This window comes from Mustela putorius, unplaced genomic scaffold, assembly GCF_011764305.1.
Source record: "Mustela putorius furo isolate JIRA1106 unplaced genomic scaffold, ASM1176430v1.1 tig00003909_pilon_pilon_pilon, whole genome shotgun sequence".
NCBI lineage: Eukaryota > Metazoa > Chordata > Mammalia > Carnivora > Mustelidae > Mustela > Mustela putorius.
The window spans coordinates 16359159-16375885 of NW_025422057.1; the positions used below are offsets into that span (position 1 = coordinate 16359159).

Here is a 16727-nt window from a genome sequence, read left to right on the forward strand (position 1 = left end):
ACTCAAACATCAAATTGCTGAAACAAAAGAAACATAAACACTACACAAAACAAAAACAAAAAAGAAGAAATGTGAAAAATTCAAGAGCTAAGGGAACAGTATCTAGGCATCCTAAGAATAGCACCAGGTTTAGGAATAAGACTAGTTTATTTGCATTGGTAATGCAGATAACCCCTACTTTATGTATTAATGCTGCATATGTTACCAAAGCAGGATTGCAAAGAGATGAATTACTTTTGACTATTATGTTACTAGATGTCAGTTCAACTTGAGGAAGCAGGATTAATAAGAATGTATTTAACAGGTTTTATTAACTATGTAGATGTCAGTATGAGCCTGTTTTAGATCTAAAACCAGCGTGATAAATTTCAATATATTTCCTTGAGCTTTTTTACTGTAAAATATATTACGTATCATAACTAGAAGCAAACTTTACCTCCAATGCTGTACTGAATTTCTCCATTCTTCCGGACGACCAAAATTCTATGATGTCCAGTGTCTGCTATTACCAATCTATGTGAAACATGGTCTACTGTTACTTTGCCAGGAAACAGCAATGGTGAAGGTGGCAAAGAATCTTTATAGAGTTTTACTTCAATTTTATTATCTCGGATCTGTCCCCTGTCTTTGTAATACTTTAACGCCATGGAAGTATATAAAAATAGTTTATCTTTGTGTCCCTCTCCAATCAAAGAAAATAACATATTTCCACGGGGTCCAAGTATGACCAGAGTTGGCCAGCAGGAAACTTCTAGTTCTTGCCAAAGACTGGCATCTGCATCATTAACCACGGGGTGGGTGATGTTGTATCGAAGAACAGCGCTCTTAATGTTATCCACGACTTTTTCATTTGGAAACTTAGCCGAGTGAACGCCAACAATCAGAAGACCATCTAAATGGGAAAAATTGTAAGTTAAACATCACGAAGCATTGAAGTTTGAATGTCACCATCCACACATTAGGTTATGGGTCATTAATAAACAGTCCAGAGTTTTTGTTTTTGTTTTTTAAGGGTAGAACTAAAATAGTGTTTTCAACTGCATTTAAACATGAATAAAAAAATTAACATATAAATCTCATGACAATCTTGATTACATAAAAATACATATGATCAAAATAATGTGGGTACTTCAGGACTGAACCTCTTTGTGTCCTCTATCTAGACAAATTTTTTAAAAACATTAATTTCTTTTTAAGATTATATTTATTTATTTGACAGAGAGAAATCACATTTAGTCAGAGAGGTGCTAAGCAGGGAGCCTGATGAGGGGCTTGATCCCAGGATCCTGAGATCATGACCTGAGCTGAAGGCGGAGGCTTAACCCACTGAGCCACCCAGGTGTCCCCAAAACATTAATTTCTTACAAAGATACTAAAATACTGTCATTTTTTCCCCTTTTAAATTCATAGTGGCTATGACTGCTTTTTGCTGCTATTTATTGTCATATTATCCTCTTGGGTTTTTCCGGCCTACCTACATTACAGATTAACAGAATGAATATAAGGTCTTTATTTAAAATTACTATTAAATGGGGGTGCCTGTGTGGCTCAGTTGTGTTAAGCAACTGCCTTCGGCTTAGGTCATGATTCTGGAGTCTCAAGATCAGGACTCACATCCGGGTCCCTGCTTGGTGGGGAGTCTGCATCTTCCTCTGACCTCTCCCCTCTCATGCTCTCTCTCAAATAAATCAATAAAATCTTTAAAAAATATACTATTAAATGGTTCTTAAACAGGCCTTAATTGTAGATAGCAGAACTGCTAAAAACTAAGAACAACATATTTCTTTTACCTAATCAAAACAGTGTGTCAAGAAAATGATATAGGGAAAAAAAAAAGTAAAAAGCATTTGGCTGGATTCAGAGAAAGAACTCAATACTGATTACCAAGATAACAGAAGTAATAGGTAAATTACAATTTCCCAACCCACTCATCAAAAATTATGCACATCAGCATGAAGAAAAAATAAAACCACAATAATTGGGGGTGTAATTTCCTGATAGCTCATCCTTCTATTTGCAACTATTAACTCCCAACAAAACACATACATCACACACATACACACAGAGCTCCCCTGTCTAAGGACCCAGCAAAGTACACAAAAGCAGGTACATTGTTAGCAGGGGGGCAAAACTTGGAGAAGTTGACCCTGAAGGGGAGTTTCCAGTTTCCTTTTCTCTTTCATGGCTTTGCCCTCAAGATGGGCCTCAGTTTAGAAGTAATGCAGGTGGTGAAAACAATGGAAATCCCTTCCTGGCCCAAGGAGCCAGGAGACTGGAGGGTGTGGAGAAAACCTCAAGGGGAGGAGAGCAGGAGACAGGGACCCCCCCCCCCCACATCTAAGTATGAACACTCACAAGTCTTGGCTTAACTCCTAAACTATACCTGTTTGAGGCAGGCCTACAAAAGTGTAGCAGAGGCTTGAGCTGAAGAACCAAGGATTGGGTTGCTGAGCTGATGAAAGCAGAGCAGATCTGATAGAAGATGAGACAGAACTTAGAGTCTGAACCAACAAAGCTGAATGCCTGTGAAAACAAGGTACAGACCCCAGCACCAAAATAAAGCCGAAGTATGAATTAGTAGACAAAGACTTTAAAGGAACTTTAACTATGCTCCATGAGGTAAAGAAAAACACACTCGAAATAAATGAAAAGATAGGAAATACAGAAATAGAAACTGTAAGAAAGAGTTAAATGAAAATTTTAGAACTTAAAAATACTATATTTAAAATAAATTCACAGGATGCCTGGGTGGCTCAGTTGATAAAGCAGCTGCCTTCGGCCTGGGTCATGATCCCAGCATCTTGGGATCGAGTCCCACATGGGGCTCCTTGCTCAGCAGAGAGCCTGCTTCTCCCTCTGCCTGCCACTCTGTCTGCCTGTGCTCGCTAAAATAAAATCTTTAAAAATTTTTTAAAAAATAAAATAAATTCACTGGATGGCCTCAATGGTAAAAAAGAGATGACAGAGAAAAGAGTCAATAAGCCTAAAAATAGCTCAATGGAAATTATCCCAAATAAAGAACACAAGGAAAGAAGACTGGAAAGCAAAAATGAACAGAAGTTCATGGACCTGTGGAACAGTTTAAATGATTTAATGTAAGCAGATTTGGAATCACTGAAGAAAAAAGACTGGGCAGAAAAAAAAGTCTGAATAATACCAAAACTTCCAAAATTCAACGGACGATATAAATTTACAGAATTCAAGAAATTCAAGAATTCAAGAAATTCACTCTAAATAGGATAAATCAAAAGAAAATCACATTAAGGCTCTGAAAACCAAAGATTAAAAACCAAATCCTATAAACATTTTGAAAGAAAATACACACAGAAATGACATTGTGATTAGTAGTTGTTTAGGCACTGGGAAGAATGGTGGTGGTGAGGAGTGGGAAGAATTATACACAAAATATGTGTAGTTTACTGGGTGTCAAGTATACAAAGATACAGTTTTAAAAAAATTCATTAGCTCTGGAGTCATACTCCCTGTAAACAAATTCTGGCTTTACGACTTGCTGAGTTACTTTGGGCAAGTTACTTAACCTCTCTGGGCATTAGTTTTCTTATTCATAAAATTCGGAAAATAATAGTAACTGCCTCATAGGTCAGTTTTGAGGATCAAAAGAGATCGTCTGGGGTGCCTGGGTGGCTCAGTAGGTTAAGCGTCTACCTTCAGCTCAGGTCATGATCCTGGGGTCCTGGGATCGAGTCCTGCATCAGGCTCCCTGCTCGGTGGGGAGTCTGCTTCTCCCTCCCACTCCCCCTGCTTGTGTTCCTGCTCTCACTGTGTCTCTCTCTGTCAAATACATAAATAAAATCTTTAAAAAAAAAACGATAATCTGTATAAGACATTTAGCATAGTACCTTGTATACTGTAAAAGCTCAATGAATGTTTACTATCAATTTTTTAAAGTTATAGGTACAAAGATAAACAATTAAAGAAAAATACATTTTCTAACTAAAGCAATTACTAAAATAAAATAGCAAGGAAAATACATAGTTTGAACAAACAACAAATAAAAGCTAATACATACAATGCTTATGCATAATAATCGTAAGTAAATAGGAATGGGCTTCACTCATCTATTGAAAGAAAAAAATCTGGATACATTCTGTATACCAGAAATACAACTAAAACAAAGTTAACCAAAAAAGCTAAAAATAAAGGGGTAGACAAAGGTGCACCAGGAAAAGAAAGCAATACAAGGTCATGATCCTAAAATTAGATAAGGCAGATTTCAAGCACCAAAGCATTAAACGTGACAAACATTTTAATGCAAAAAGCATTCACAACAAAGATAAAACAGTAACAGGATAAAAAAGTAATGAATATCCATGTACCAAATAATAAAAGCAGCAATCTAATAAAACAGAAACATGCCACTCTCAGTGTGAACCAGTTCAAGCAGATATCAGTGAGGTAGATCTTATTGATACATATCAAATTATACTGTGATAATATACTTCCTTCTGAAATATACCCAGAGTATTGGTAAATACTGATCACATAAAGAAAGCATTATGAAGAATACACTCTAACCACATTATAATAAAACTGCATATTAATAACAAAAAACAAAAGTAGCCTCCATGCCCAGTTTGGAGCCCAATGGGGGGCTTAAACTCACAACCAACCCTGAGATCAACACCTGAGCTAGCTGAAATCACCAGTCAGACACTCAACCTACTGAGATACACGGGCACACAAAATGCCTTTTGTTTAGGAGAAACACATTATTTCTGTGTATTTCTCCTTTATTCTCACATTACGACCACACTCACAACACTTTTGACACCAGAAATATGAGTTTTTCCCCCATTAGGCAATTGCCTGTAACACTGAATGGGTGTCCCATGATTCCATTCTGATACTAACCACGGTCAGTGCAGACACCACAGGTTAAGGGCTCAATCCTATAAGACAGATGGCCCTGCCACTTTAGATGTCAATCACAAGTAATAGGTTCCCAAATTATCCTCAACTTCTGCTGGACTTGTCTACAAATGAGAGATTTGACTTTCCCCTTGGATTCAATTATTTGCTAGAACAGCTCACAAAACTCAAGGCAACAGTTATGTTTATCAGTTTATTATAAAAAGATACGATAAAGGACACAGATACACAGGACAAGTTGTGGGAGTGGGGGTGGAGCTTCCATTCTCTCACCAAGGCCTTCACTTTCCTACCACCTTCATGTATTTACCAACTTGGAGGCTCTCTGAACTCCGTACCTCTGGAATTTTTACGGAGGCTTTATCACATAAGCATTATAGAACATTAGCTCCATTTCCAGCCCCTTTCTCCTCTGGAAAAGGGGGTATAGGGTTCAAAATCCCTCACTTCTAATCATGGCTTACCCACCAAAGATCACCTCAGAATAAAACACACTGTTAATCTTCCAGGAAATTCCAAGGGATTCAGGAACTCTGTCAAGAACTGGGGGGCGTGGGGAGGTGTCAAAAACCAAATATTAAAACAAATGATGCCCTAGTGCTCTTATCACTTGGGAAGTCACAGGAGTTTCAGGACGTATGTGCCAAGAACCCAGGACAGAGACCAATATATATATTTTCTATTATCTTAATACCTCTCCACTTAAAAATTTTAAAACTCTCTTATCAGCTCGACAGAAAGGTGAAACAAAAGTTGAAATTACAGAATTTCTAAAAAATGATAATGAACATACTATATAATTTATGACAGAAGAAAATTCATAGTCTTCAATTCAGAGCCTTAAACATTTATATAAAAAATTAAAATAGATGATTAAATATCCTGCTATAAAAATCTAGGAAAACACATGAAAGACCTCAAATAGCCAAAGAAATCTTGAAAAAGAAAAACAGGGGTGCCTGGGTGGGTCAGTTGGCTAAGCATTTGCCTTCAGCTCAGGTCAGGATCCTGGGGTTCTGGGATCGAGCCCCACATCAGGCTCCCTGCTCAGTGGGAAGCCTGCTTCTCCATCTCTCTCTGCCTGTTGCTCTGCCTACTTGTGCTCTCCCCCTCTCTCTCTATCAAATAACTAAAGAAAATCTTAAAGCAAAACTGGAGGTCTCCTAATTCCAGACTTCAAGTTATACTACAAAGTGGTAGCAATTAAAACTGTATGGTACTGGCATAAAAATAGACACAATGATCAATGGAATAGAAAACCCAGAAATAAACCCGTAATTACATGGTCAATTAATCTTTGACAAAGGAGGAATGAATAAATAATGAGAAAGGGACAGTGTCTTTTTCAAATGGTGTTGGGAAAACTGGACAGCTACATGCAAAAGAATGAAAGTGGACCAATTTTTTACCATACACAAAAATAAACTCAAAATGGACTAAAGCTCTGAAACCATAAAAATTGTTGACAAGAATGCAGTGATTTCTCTAACAACAGCCAAAGCAATATTTTTCTAGATATGTCTCCTGAAGCAAGAGAAGTAAAAGCAAAAAATATATTATTGGGTCGAAATCAAAATAAAATGTTTCTGCACAGCAAAGAAAATCAACAAAACTAAAAGGCAATCTACTGAATGGGAGAGGTATTTGCAAATGACACATCCAATAAAGGGTTAGTATCCCAAATATATAAAGAGCAGATACAACTCAACACCCAAGAAACAAATAACCCAATTTAAAAATGGGCAAAAGACATGAATATTTTTCCAAAGACGACATCCAGACGGCTAAAAGACACATGAAAAGATACTCAACATTACTCATCAGCAGCAAAAATGCAAATCAGAACCACAATGAGGTATCACCTCACACGTACCAGAATGGCTAAAATCAGAAACACGGGAAACAAACGTTGGTGAGGATGTGGAGAAAAAGGAACCCTCTTGCACTGTTGGTCGGAACACAAACTGATGCAGCCACTGTGAAAAACAGTATGGAGTTTCCTCAAAAAATTAAAAATAGAACTATCCTACAATCCAGTAATCACAGAAATGGGTATTTACCCCCAAAATACAAAAACACTAACTCAAAAAGATACACGCACTCCTGTATTTATTGCAACATTATTTATAACAGCCAAACTATGGAAGCAGCCCAAGTGTCCACCTAGAAATGAACAGATAAACATGTGTACACACACACACACACACACACACACAGGAATATTATTCAGCCATAAAAAAGAATGAAATCTTAACATTTGTAACAACATGGATAGTTAGTATAATGTTGAGTGAAATAAGTCAGTCAGAGAAAGACAAATACCATATAATTTCACTCATTTGTGGAATTTAAGAAACAAATGAGCAAAATAAAAAAGAGAAAGAGACAAGCCAAGAAACAAACTCTTAGCTGTAGAGAACAAACTGATGGTTACCAGAAGGGAGGAAGTGGGGTGATGGATGAAATAGGCGATGGGGATTAAGACTATACTTGTCATGATGAGCACTATGTGCTCAGAGAATAGAATTGCTGAGACACTATATTGTACGCCTGAAACTAATGTAACACTGTATCTTAACTATACTGCAATCAATATTTAAAAACATGTTGTTTGGGTTTCAGGAGGGTTTCTATTTTTATTCCAGTGGTTACCTTTGTAATAATACCTTTTATCATTTTATAAAAGTATTAATCCCCATTTTTCATAACCTTTCATTATCTGGTCAATAATTTTTTCTAATTAATTAACTAGTTAATTAATTAGAAGAGAAAGAGAGAGAGAGCGCAAGCATGCAGGGGGAGGAACAGAAGGAGAGAGAGAGAATCTCAAGCGGACTCCGCACTGAGTGTGGAGGCTGACGCAAGGCCTGGTCCCAGCACTCTAAGATCCAGACCTGAGCAGAAACCAAGAGTCAGACACTCAACTGACAGAGACATCCAGGCGCCCCGGTCAATCATTTTTAAATGGCATCCTTTAATTCCCACCTATTACCTATACAATAATCAATAGTTTTCTGCTTTCCATTCTCTCCTTTTTTCCCTTTCTTTTTACTTGTATTCTATCTCTATATGATTTTACATTATTCTTCTACTCACAGGTGACAGAGTTATATTTTGTCAATTTAGCTAAAGTGATACTGTTTTCCAGTATTCTATTCTCTGCCTAGTTCTTATCCTTTAGTGAAAGAGATACTCCACGAGCCAACTGGAAGGCGCAGAGGCAGCAGCAGCCACATTCTCTTTTGCCTGGAAGACCGGTGCAGCGACCATGCGCTGCTGCATTTCATACTCTGCAGCTTATCTGCCGCCTCACCTTGCTGGCCGGCTGGTTGTGGAATAGCAGCTAAGCCCCCCACAGCTGAACCACAGCTCCTGCCAGACCTCCTCCCTCAGCTTCTCCAACTCCTAGGTCATATGAGTGTGTAACTCCACAACAAGGGACAACTTACTCTGTTGGTCACCTCACTACTTAGCTTGGAAGTCTGCATGGGTCCCAGTTCATGCCTGCAGGTGGCAGCTGCTTCTGCTCTCCTTTATTTCAACTTCCTCTTTCCTTTTCAACTGCCTGACCAGCTGACTTCAAGTTGAGGCACCAGAAACACAAGTAACAGTCATATGCAGACTAGATAAGCAGCTCCTGCAACTATATAATGTCAAGCGCCCATAATCCTTTATTATTTCTCATCATGGATATACATATGAAATCTTCAGCCATCCATCTCTCAAGTGGATTCACCAGAAAGTAGATTCACAGGTGCATCTATTCACAGGTGATTCTGAGTTCTTGAACATTCAAAACTAGTTTTCTATAAGTCTGATTGAATCTTGAAAGATAGCTGGTTAGCTATAACATCCTTGGTTTATAGTTTCTCTATATAAGATTCTTTAAAATGTACTATTGCTTTGCTTTGTATGTTATGTATGTAAAGTCTGTCCTGTCCAATTTACATGCTTCTGAAAGTCATCATTTTTCTTGGAGGTCCTGAAATTTCCTTTTTTTTTTTTTTTTTTTAAGATTTTTATTTATTTGACAGGGAGAGAGGTCACAAGTGGGCAGAGAAGCAGGCAGAGAGAGGGGAGGAAGCAGGTTCCCTGCTGAGCAAAGACCCCGATGTGGGGTTTGATCCCAGGACCCCGAGATCATGACCTGAGCTGAAGGCAGAGGCTTAACCCACTGAACCACCCAGGTGCCCTAGGTCCTGTAATTTCTTGAACATCTCTAAAGTATAATAGTTTAAAATAGGATACTTCTTGGGCTGTTATTCTGTGTCAGTTTTCCCTGGTATCTGGTAGTACCTTTCAATATGCAGATTCAAGGTTTCTTTTATTTTCATAGCATTTTTTGGATTCTAATTTTACATTATTAGTTTCAGTCAGTTGTTTTGATTTTTGTCTTCAGTCTTTCAGCAGTCTTATGTTTGATCTCTTCTGCCTTTCTGTTCAATCATTTCCTGTTTCTACTTTTTTTTCTAGCCAATTTTCCTTCTCTAAGTTGGTTTACCTCCTGCTTTACTTCAATGCCCCTTATTCATTTTATATGACTTTATTGCCCCTTAGGCACCTTATAATTTAGTCTTCATTTCTAACATAATTCTGATCTTTTCTTACTCCTTTTCTGAATTCAAGCACCACTTATTTCTTACACCTTTGGGTGTGGGGGGGCATTTCCATTCTTAGTTTTTGAATTTCTGAATCAAGATCCTTTTCCAGTATTCTAAATGCTGTTTGAGGATAGACTGATTGATCTATCTATAATTCAGTTTATGGGTTGTGTTACAGTTTTTATCATTTTTTGGATCACTTTTTTAAAAGATTTCATTTATTTTACAGAGAGAGACACAGCGAGAGAGGGAACACAAGCAGAGGGAGTGGGAGAGGCAGGCCTCCCGCTGAGCGGGGAGCCTGATGTGGGGCTTGATCCCAGGACGCTGGGATCATGACCTGAGCCGAAGGCAGCCGCCAGCCAACTGAGCCACCAGCCACCCCCGATCATTTTTAAGCAAGAATGTTCATCAGCATTTCAACTCTGAACCACATTTTCAGCTTTTTATAGTTTTATATGGATGTGATCTGCTTTTTAATATTCTCCATTTTGTGGACAGGGCTCCTAGGTTGAGGGTGTGCTTTTCCAACAGTTCCCTTTCCCTATGTAGCTTCATTTTTGGGTAGCATCGTTAGAAGGAGGGATTGATGTGTACTTTCTTTCTTTTTTCTTTTTTTTTTTTCCTGCAAGATCCTTAACTTTTCCCTCTTATTTAAAAAAAATTTTTTTTAAGTAAACTATCTTCAAGGGAAACTACACCTCTGTATCCAATTCACTCTAAGAAGCAATGCTTCTCTCAAGCTTCTGTTATTAGTCCCACACTCCTCCTTCAAGAGCTAGTGTTATGATCTAAAACTATGTTCAATATTTTACATCTAATTTTGGAGTTTCTCTTTCTACTGGTTAAGGGGTCACTCTGTGCCTTGCCCAAGAGCTGTGATCCACTCTCCTTTTTTTCATGGAGTCGTTTAGCCTCTCCCATTCCTGTTCCGGTACCTCAGGCTTGCAGGAAGAGGACCTTTAATGGAATTTAGTTTATTTCTCAATACAGGTAATTGAAGGCCATGATATTCTGTCTTTTACTACTGCTGAATGAATGATCAAGTGTGGTTTTAGTTACTCTTTTTGATTTTGTATTTGAGGAAGATGAAAAGATAAATGAGGAGATTCAAAACCCGGTGGCCTTCCTTCTCCTCCAAACCCAGAAGTAGGAGAGAGAGATTCCTGTTTTTAACATCCGTTATACTGAGATATAATTTCCTTAAAGTAAATTTTGTCCCTCAATACTTTGTTAACTGATTAAATAAATATAACTAAACCCTAAAACCAGCCTCTTACTTAACGGAGAAAAATGAGCAATATTTCCAATAAGATAAAGACAAGGCAAAGGTGCCCACTGTCTCTACTACTACTGAAAAATGAATTGGGAGGGGGTTTTTAGCTAACAAAATTAGATAAGAGAAATCAATTATAGAAATAAGATTTGGAAAATTTCTTTGAAGATAATATAGCATGTTAGGGAAACCACAGAGAAACAATTATAAAACCAAACCAAGTAATAAAAGATTCGGGAAGCAGAACATAAAATTAATAGATAAAAAGCAATAGCCTTTATATACCTATACAACAACCAGTTAGAGTATTTAAGGCTAGGTGAAACCCCACTTACAATAAATAGCCACAAATAAATGAAAACACTTCTAACCACATTCTAAAATGCAATTTAAAACTACAGCAAGGAGTACCTGTCTGGCTCTGTCAGAAGAGCATGCAACGCGTGGTGTCAGGACAAGTTTGAGTCCCATGCTGGATGCAGCGTTTACTTAAAAAATAAATAAAACTACACCAAGATACCACTCACCTATTAAATCAGTCCAAATTAAAAAGCATGTCAATACATTTTACTGGGGCAGCAGTGGGGAAAGAAGCATCTTACCTTCTCTTAGCAGAAATGCAAACTAGTACAAGTCTCCTGGTGCTGAATATAGCAATACCCAACAAAACTATGCTGTATGTATTTAACTTTGACCCAGAAATCCCCCTTCTAAGAACTTACCCTTAAGATATGACACCAGCAATATAAAAACATATTCACGAAGTTATTCACTGTTTGTAACTGTTAAATATTGAAAACAAACTAAGGGCTGATACAAAGGAAAGGACAATGACTGAATTATTTATTATTATAAATTACAACACACACACACACAATGGGGTGCTATGTACTATTAAAAATAATCAGGAAGTTCTCTATATGGAGTGGCTACCAGGATACACTGATACATTAAAAAAAGCAAAATTCACAGAAACAGAGTAGGTCACCATTAGTATTTTTCTAAGAAAGAAAATAGAAAGAATGGAAGAATGGGATGGAAAGAATAAGAAACAGGCAGAAGACATGGGTAGATGGAACTATACTGTCTACACAGTTCTGACTTTCAGGACCCTGTTTAAATTTTATATCCTCAAAAACAAAATCCACTAAAAATACAAACAAATGAATCTAACTGTACTTCAAATGAATAACATAACCTCATGGGGAGTGGGAAAGACTAAGTTAGTTTTGAATTAGTTGAGAAAGACTAGAAGCAAAGACCCCCAACAGCAATGAGCACAAGCAGCACAGACCTTGATTTCTCAAAACCATTCCCAATATTCAATACTAAAAGGAATCAGAGCTCCCTGGAGAAATGGCTGATTCAGAGAAGGGGCTGGGAAAGTACAAGAGGAACCTTTAAATACTCAAAGAATGGTAAGGGCATGTCAAAATGACACAGGTGATAGCCTGACGAGGATTCCTTTCGTCAAACAGGGAAAATATGAACATCTGAATACTGATGGTGATGATTATAACCCAATGAATTAAATAAGAATTCAAGAGTCAAATCTTTATATATATGTTTAACATGCATACGCACAATATATATATACAGCAAAACACACGTTACATCAACATACACATACATACACTCCTTCCGATAAACATTACCTAACAGTTCTTCAAGAAGTGAAGATTAGGGGGAGATGGGAATCCTGAGAAGGTGCTAACCAGGGGAAGAGAATAAGGAAGAAGATTCATGGAGCGAAAACAACACACATAAAACACAGTGCATGAAAGACAGAAGAGATTAAAGACGGTAAGTGACTAAACGCAGAGAACAAAGGGAAGCAGGGGACAAAATAAGAAAAAAAAAAAAAACCCTATAGGTAGGATCAAAATTGTAAGTCATTTAAAGGATGTTGTAGATGTTATCCTTAAGAGCATGGAAGTCATATGGAGAATGAAGTGCAAATCTCAAAGATAATTTACACTAAATCCATGACCTTCCCTTCCAAAACTGTCCTTTCTATAGTGTGTCCTTTCTCTGAATGGCACCAGCATCTGTCCAATTACACAAGCCAAAAACCTACCTAGGACATCTCTGTAATAACCCAAGAGCCCTCTCTCATCATCCATATTTAACCCATAACCAAATGCTATTAGTTTTATTCCTCTAGAACTAGTTTCAAGCTATTATCAGGTCCCAGAGGGAGCACAACAACCTTGTCATATAGATCTCTTACATCCGCTCTTGAACACTAATTAGTTACCCATCCAGGAGTGCGACTAATCTTTAAACAAACACAAATCTCATCATATCACCCTCTTCCATTCCACCCTCTTTCATTGTCCTTTGTATAAAAACCAAATCTCATCTCCCCAGTACATTTACCACTCCTTCTTCCCTCCCCTCAGGGTGCTACGGCAGCCCGGCCTTCTCCGGTTCATCCAGAATATCATTATTCCTCTTGCTTGATGCCTTAACACACAATGCTCCTTCGGCCTGCTATGTTCTTCACCCTCTTTCACCCGGTAAAGCCACATTTCTCATCTAGATCTCAAGCTCAATTTTTACTCTTAGGCTTTAAATTCCTCCAGATTAAACTCCATTATTTGTTTCATAGCACCCTATAATTTTCCTTAGCACTAATCAGAAATTATAAAGCTATTGGTGAGTATTTGATTATAAGTCTTGCCCCTGTTAACAAGACTATAATTCCTATTAATTATTTAGGTATCGTGCATGTTTCATTATTCACTAGCACAGTGCTTAGTACACAGTAGGAAACAAAACAATGACTAGATGGGACATGAACAGTGAAGAAATTTATGTATTTATACAATATATAAACTATACTATATTGTCTAAATACACTATATTAATCTATAAGGACAACTAAGTAACGATGCCTCACATTTTTTCAGTGTCAATAATCTTAAAGTAAACAGATTAAAAAAATACTTTGCTTTTTCTGTTAATCATACACAATAAAAAAATAGAATGTGAAAGATCCTTCCCTTTATGAATCTTCTGCCAGCACAGGGATCAAAACTACTCCATATGGAAGGGAAGGAGGGAGAGGGAAATGGAGGAGGGAAACTGGGAGGGAAGTGGGAAGGAAAAGCCAGATAAAAAGAATAACCACTTCTAAAATATTAGTAATAAAATAATAACTTCAAAAAATCATTTTAAAAACTTCAAAGGTCTTATTTTTCAGAGATACAAATATACAGAATTGTACTAGATTATAATTGTATATAGCAGTATATATCACATTATATTTATATAATATATAGTAGAAAGCACAGTTAAATCACAAACACTGTAATAACCTAGGTAAATGCAAGGACTGAAAAACAGTTGAGGAGTTTTACATGCTAGGAAATTGTAAATGGAGACATTCTGAGATCTAAACAACAAGGATGACACTTCCCTAGACTAGAAAAGATAAGGGTATTCCAAGCGGAGAGAACACTGTCAGGGCCTTGAAGCAAGAGCAGTGACACTGAGGAACTAAAGGCAAGCCAGGGAGGCTAGAATGCCATGAGGAAGAGGAGTAGGGTGTGGACAGGTAGGATTTTAGGTTTCGTACTAAAAGCAATAGAAACATGAAAAGACCAAAATCACTGAACACTAAAACACAGAGCTGAAACAAATTTGAATTTTTTAAAAAGTTTTTTTAATAATTTCAAAAACGGACGTTGCCCTGTGTCTCTCCTGACATACCCTCAAAGTGCCACAAACTGACCAGTATTTTCATCATACTTCATCTATATAAAACAGAATATAAGGACTGCTACAGAGAGAAAATGGTATTCTTTTGAAGGCCTGCTTACAAGGGAGGCCCTTGCCAGGATTCCCAGAACGGTAAGGATGGCTTGCTAGGCCTAAACTGGTGTACGAATAATATGGTTTATGCTGAACACCTGCTTTCTTTCTGGGACTCTAGAATTTTCCTGCAGAAAATTCCTCCAGAAGCTGCCTATTTTGGCCAGCCCCCAGGAAAAACCTTGGTTGCTGAGTCTCTAATGAGAGTCGCTGGTAACATCTCAAATGCGCTGTAACAACTCTTCTCTGGCTATTAAGTTGTCTGGTACGACTCTACTAAGGGAATAGGAAGCCTGTGTTTTGTCTCCTCTGGATTTAGCCTCATTCAGGCACCTCTTCCCTTCGCTGCTTTCACGTTGTATCCTTTAGCTGTAACAAATTACAGCTAAGAGTCCTCCTAAAGAATTATGGAACTTGGGGATGGTACTGGGAAACCTGACACACCATCAAATTATATATGGAGTCACTGGAAGGTTTAGTTTCATTATAAAATTAGAACTCATTCTTCTAATCTTTAATAAAGTTAAAACAGAAAATTAGCATCTACTACATAGTGAGAATACCAGCATTTACCCAGTAGTAATCCTAGCATTTAGGTTAAGTCTGATTTAATTATGCATTAACATATACCTAGCAGTCACATTTTAAAATATGTCAAGTGTTCCTAATAGATTTTTTTATGAAATAAGAATACTTTTCCTTAATAGCCATTGTGCTACATTTGTGTATTATATAATAACATTATCATTAATGCATCCAGCATAAAAAGGCAGTTTTATATATTCTCAAGTACAAAGAGGAAAATAAAACCTCAAAATGTGAGTTACCTATCAGTTAATGTAAACATGTGCTAAATCATTATGAATCAATAACAAGCTTAGGGCACGGCTACATTTAAGAATTTCTTAAAGATCAAAAGGCATTTATAATGTCTCATGCTATCATGAAAATGATACCGGTCACCGTTACAAACTTAATTTTAAAAGCTATTTTACAGAGGAAGGAGACTGGGTATTAATTTGGACCCTTTTCAGGCTGTTTTTGATTAATAAGCACTTCCTCAGTTGGCTGAGCATTTCTGGCTTACTGATGAAATGAGCTGAATATTCCATGGAATTTAAAATGGGCTGCTGAATGTCACTTCAAATACTATTAGCATTGCTGCAAATATGTTCAGAAACATAGCAGATAGTGATGAGACAAGACACATTCGCTGTAAGAAAGCAAATTAATTTAGTGACAGCTTATTGAGCTTTCATATGAAAATCTCTGGGTATACCTGTTTTTGTGAATATGAATTGAATGTAGATTTTGAACAATAAAAAATATTTTGAAGTTACCAGCATTTTCATAAAGTAGCATATTACTGAAGTAATGTTTCTTTGAAATTACAGTGTTGGGATCACTTCAAGTATCTTACTTCTCAGAAGTGCATTTGCATGTAGAAATAGTTTTTGTGTCACAATGTGCTATAAAAATGATGCTCCAGTAAATGGATAAAGAGATTACAAAGACCCATTCCAATAAATTCTTGAATTTGCTTCAGGTGTGCGGTAATTAAGTTAACCACATACAGTCTTTTACGGGTTATCCAAGTATGGAAACAGTTAATTCTGGAATTCTTAACCCAGTCTTTCATCCTCCTATTAAACAAACAAACAGGGATGCCTGCGTGGCTCAGTCAGTTAAGTGTCTGCCTTTGACTCAAGTCAGAATCCTAGGGTCCTGGGATTGAGCCCCGCATCACATGGCTCCCTGCTCAGCGGGGAGCCTGTTTTCCCTCTGCCTGCCACCCCCCGACCCACTCCTGCGCGTGCACGCTCGCTCGCGCTTGCTCTCATTCTCAATCTCTCTCTCTGGCAAGTAAGATAATAAATCTTTTTTAAAAATAATAAATCAAAAACAACTTTAAATATCTCTGTACCTTCAGTGGAAGAGAAAGGCTAAGCTATTAAGAATGTTAATTCTTAATAATGAAACTTTTCACAGCTGGTCTGAACCTAAGGCACCTTCCTCTCATCTTCCCCAGAAGTCTCTACAATCGGCCACACTGAACTACTGACCTCTCCCCAAACAGCCCACTCTTCCATGCCTGCCTACTTATCTGTCACTTCCTCAGCCAGCTTTGTCCAGCTCCCTTTTCA

The 16727-nt window shown here is 37.4% G+C and overlaps 1 protein-coding gene across 1 annotated transcript in view; it reads right to left on the reverse strand.

Moving 5' to 3' along the window:
- NHLRC2 (NHL repeat containing 2) overlaps positions 1 to 16727 on the reverse strand; it is a 57911-nt gene that overhangs the window by 36530 nt on the left and 4654 nt on the right. Inside the window, exon 3 of the mRNA XM_004763823.3 lies at positions 437 to 892. Within this exon, the coding sequence (XP_004763880.1) occupies positions 437 to 892 (456 nt within the window). The remainder of the gene's footprint in view (positions 1 to 436; positions 893 to 16727) is intronic.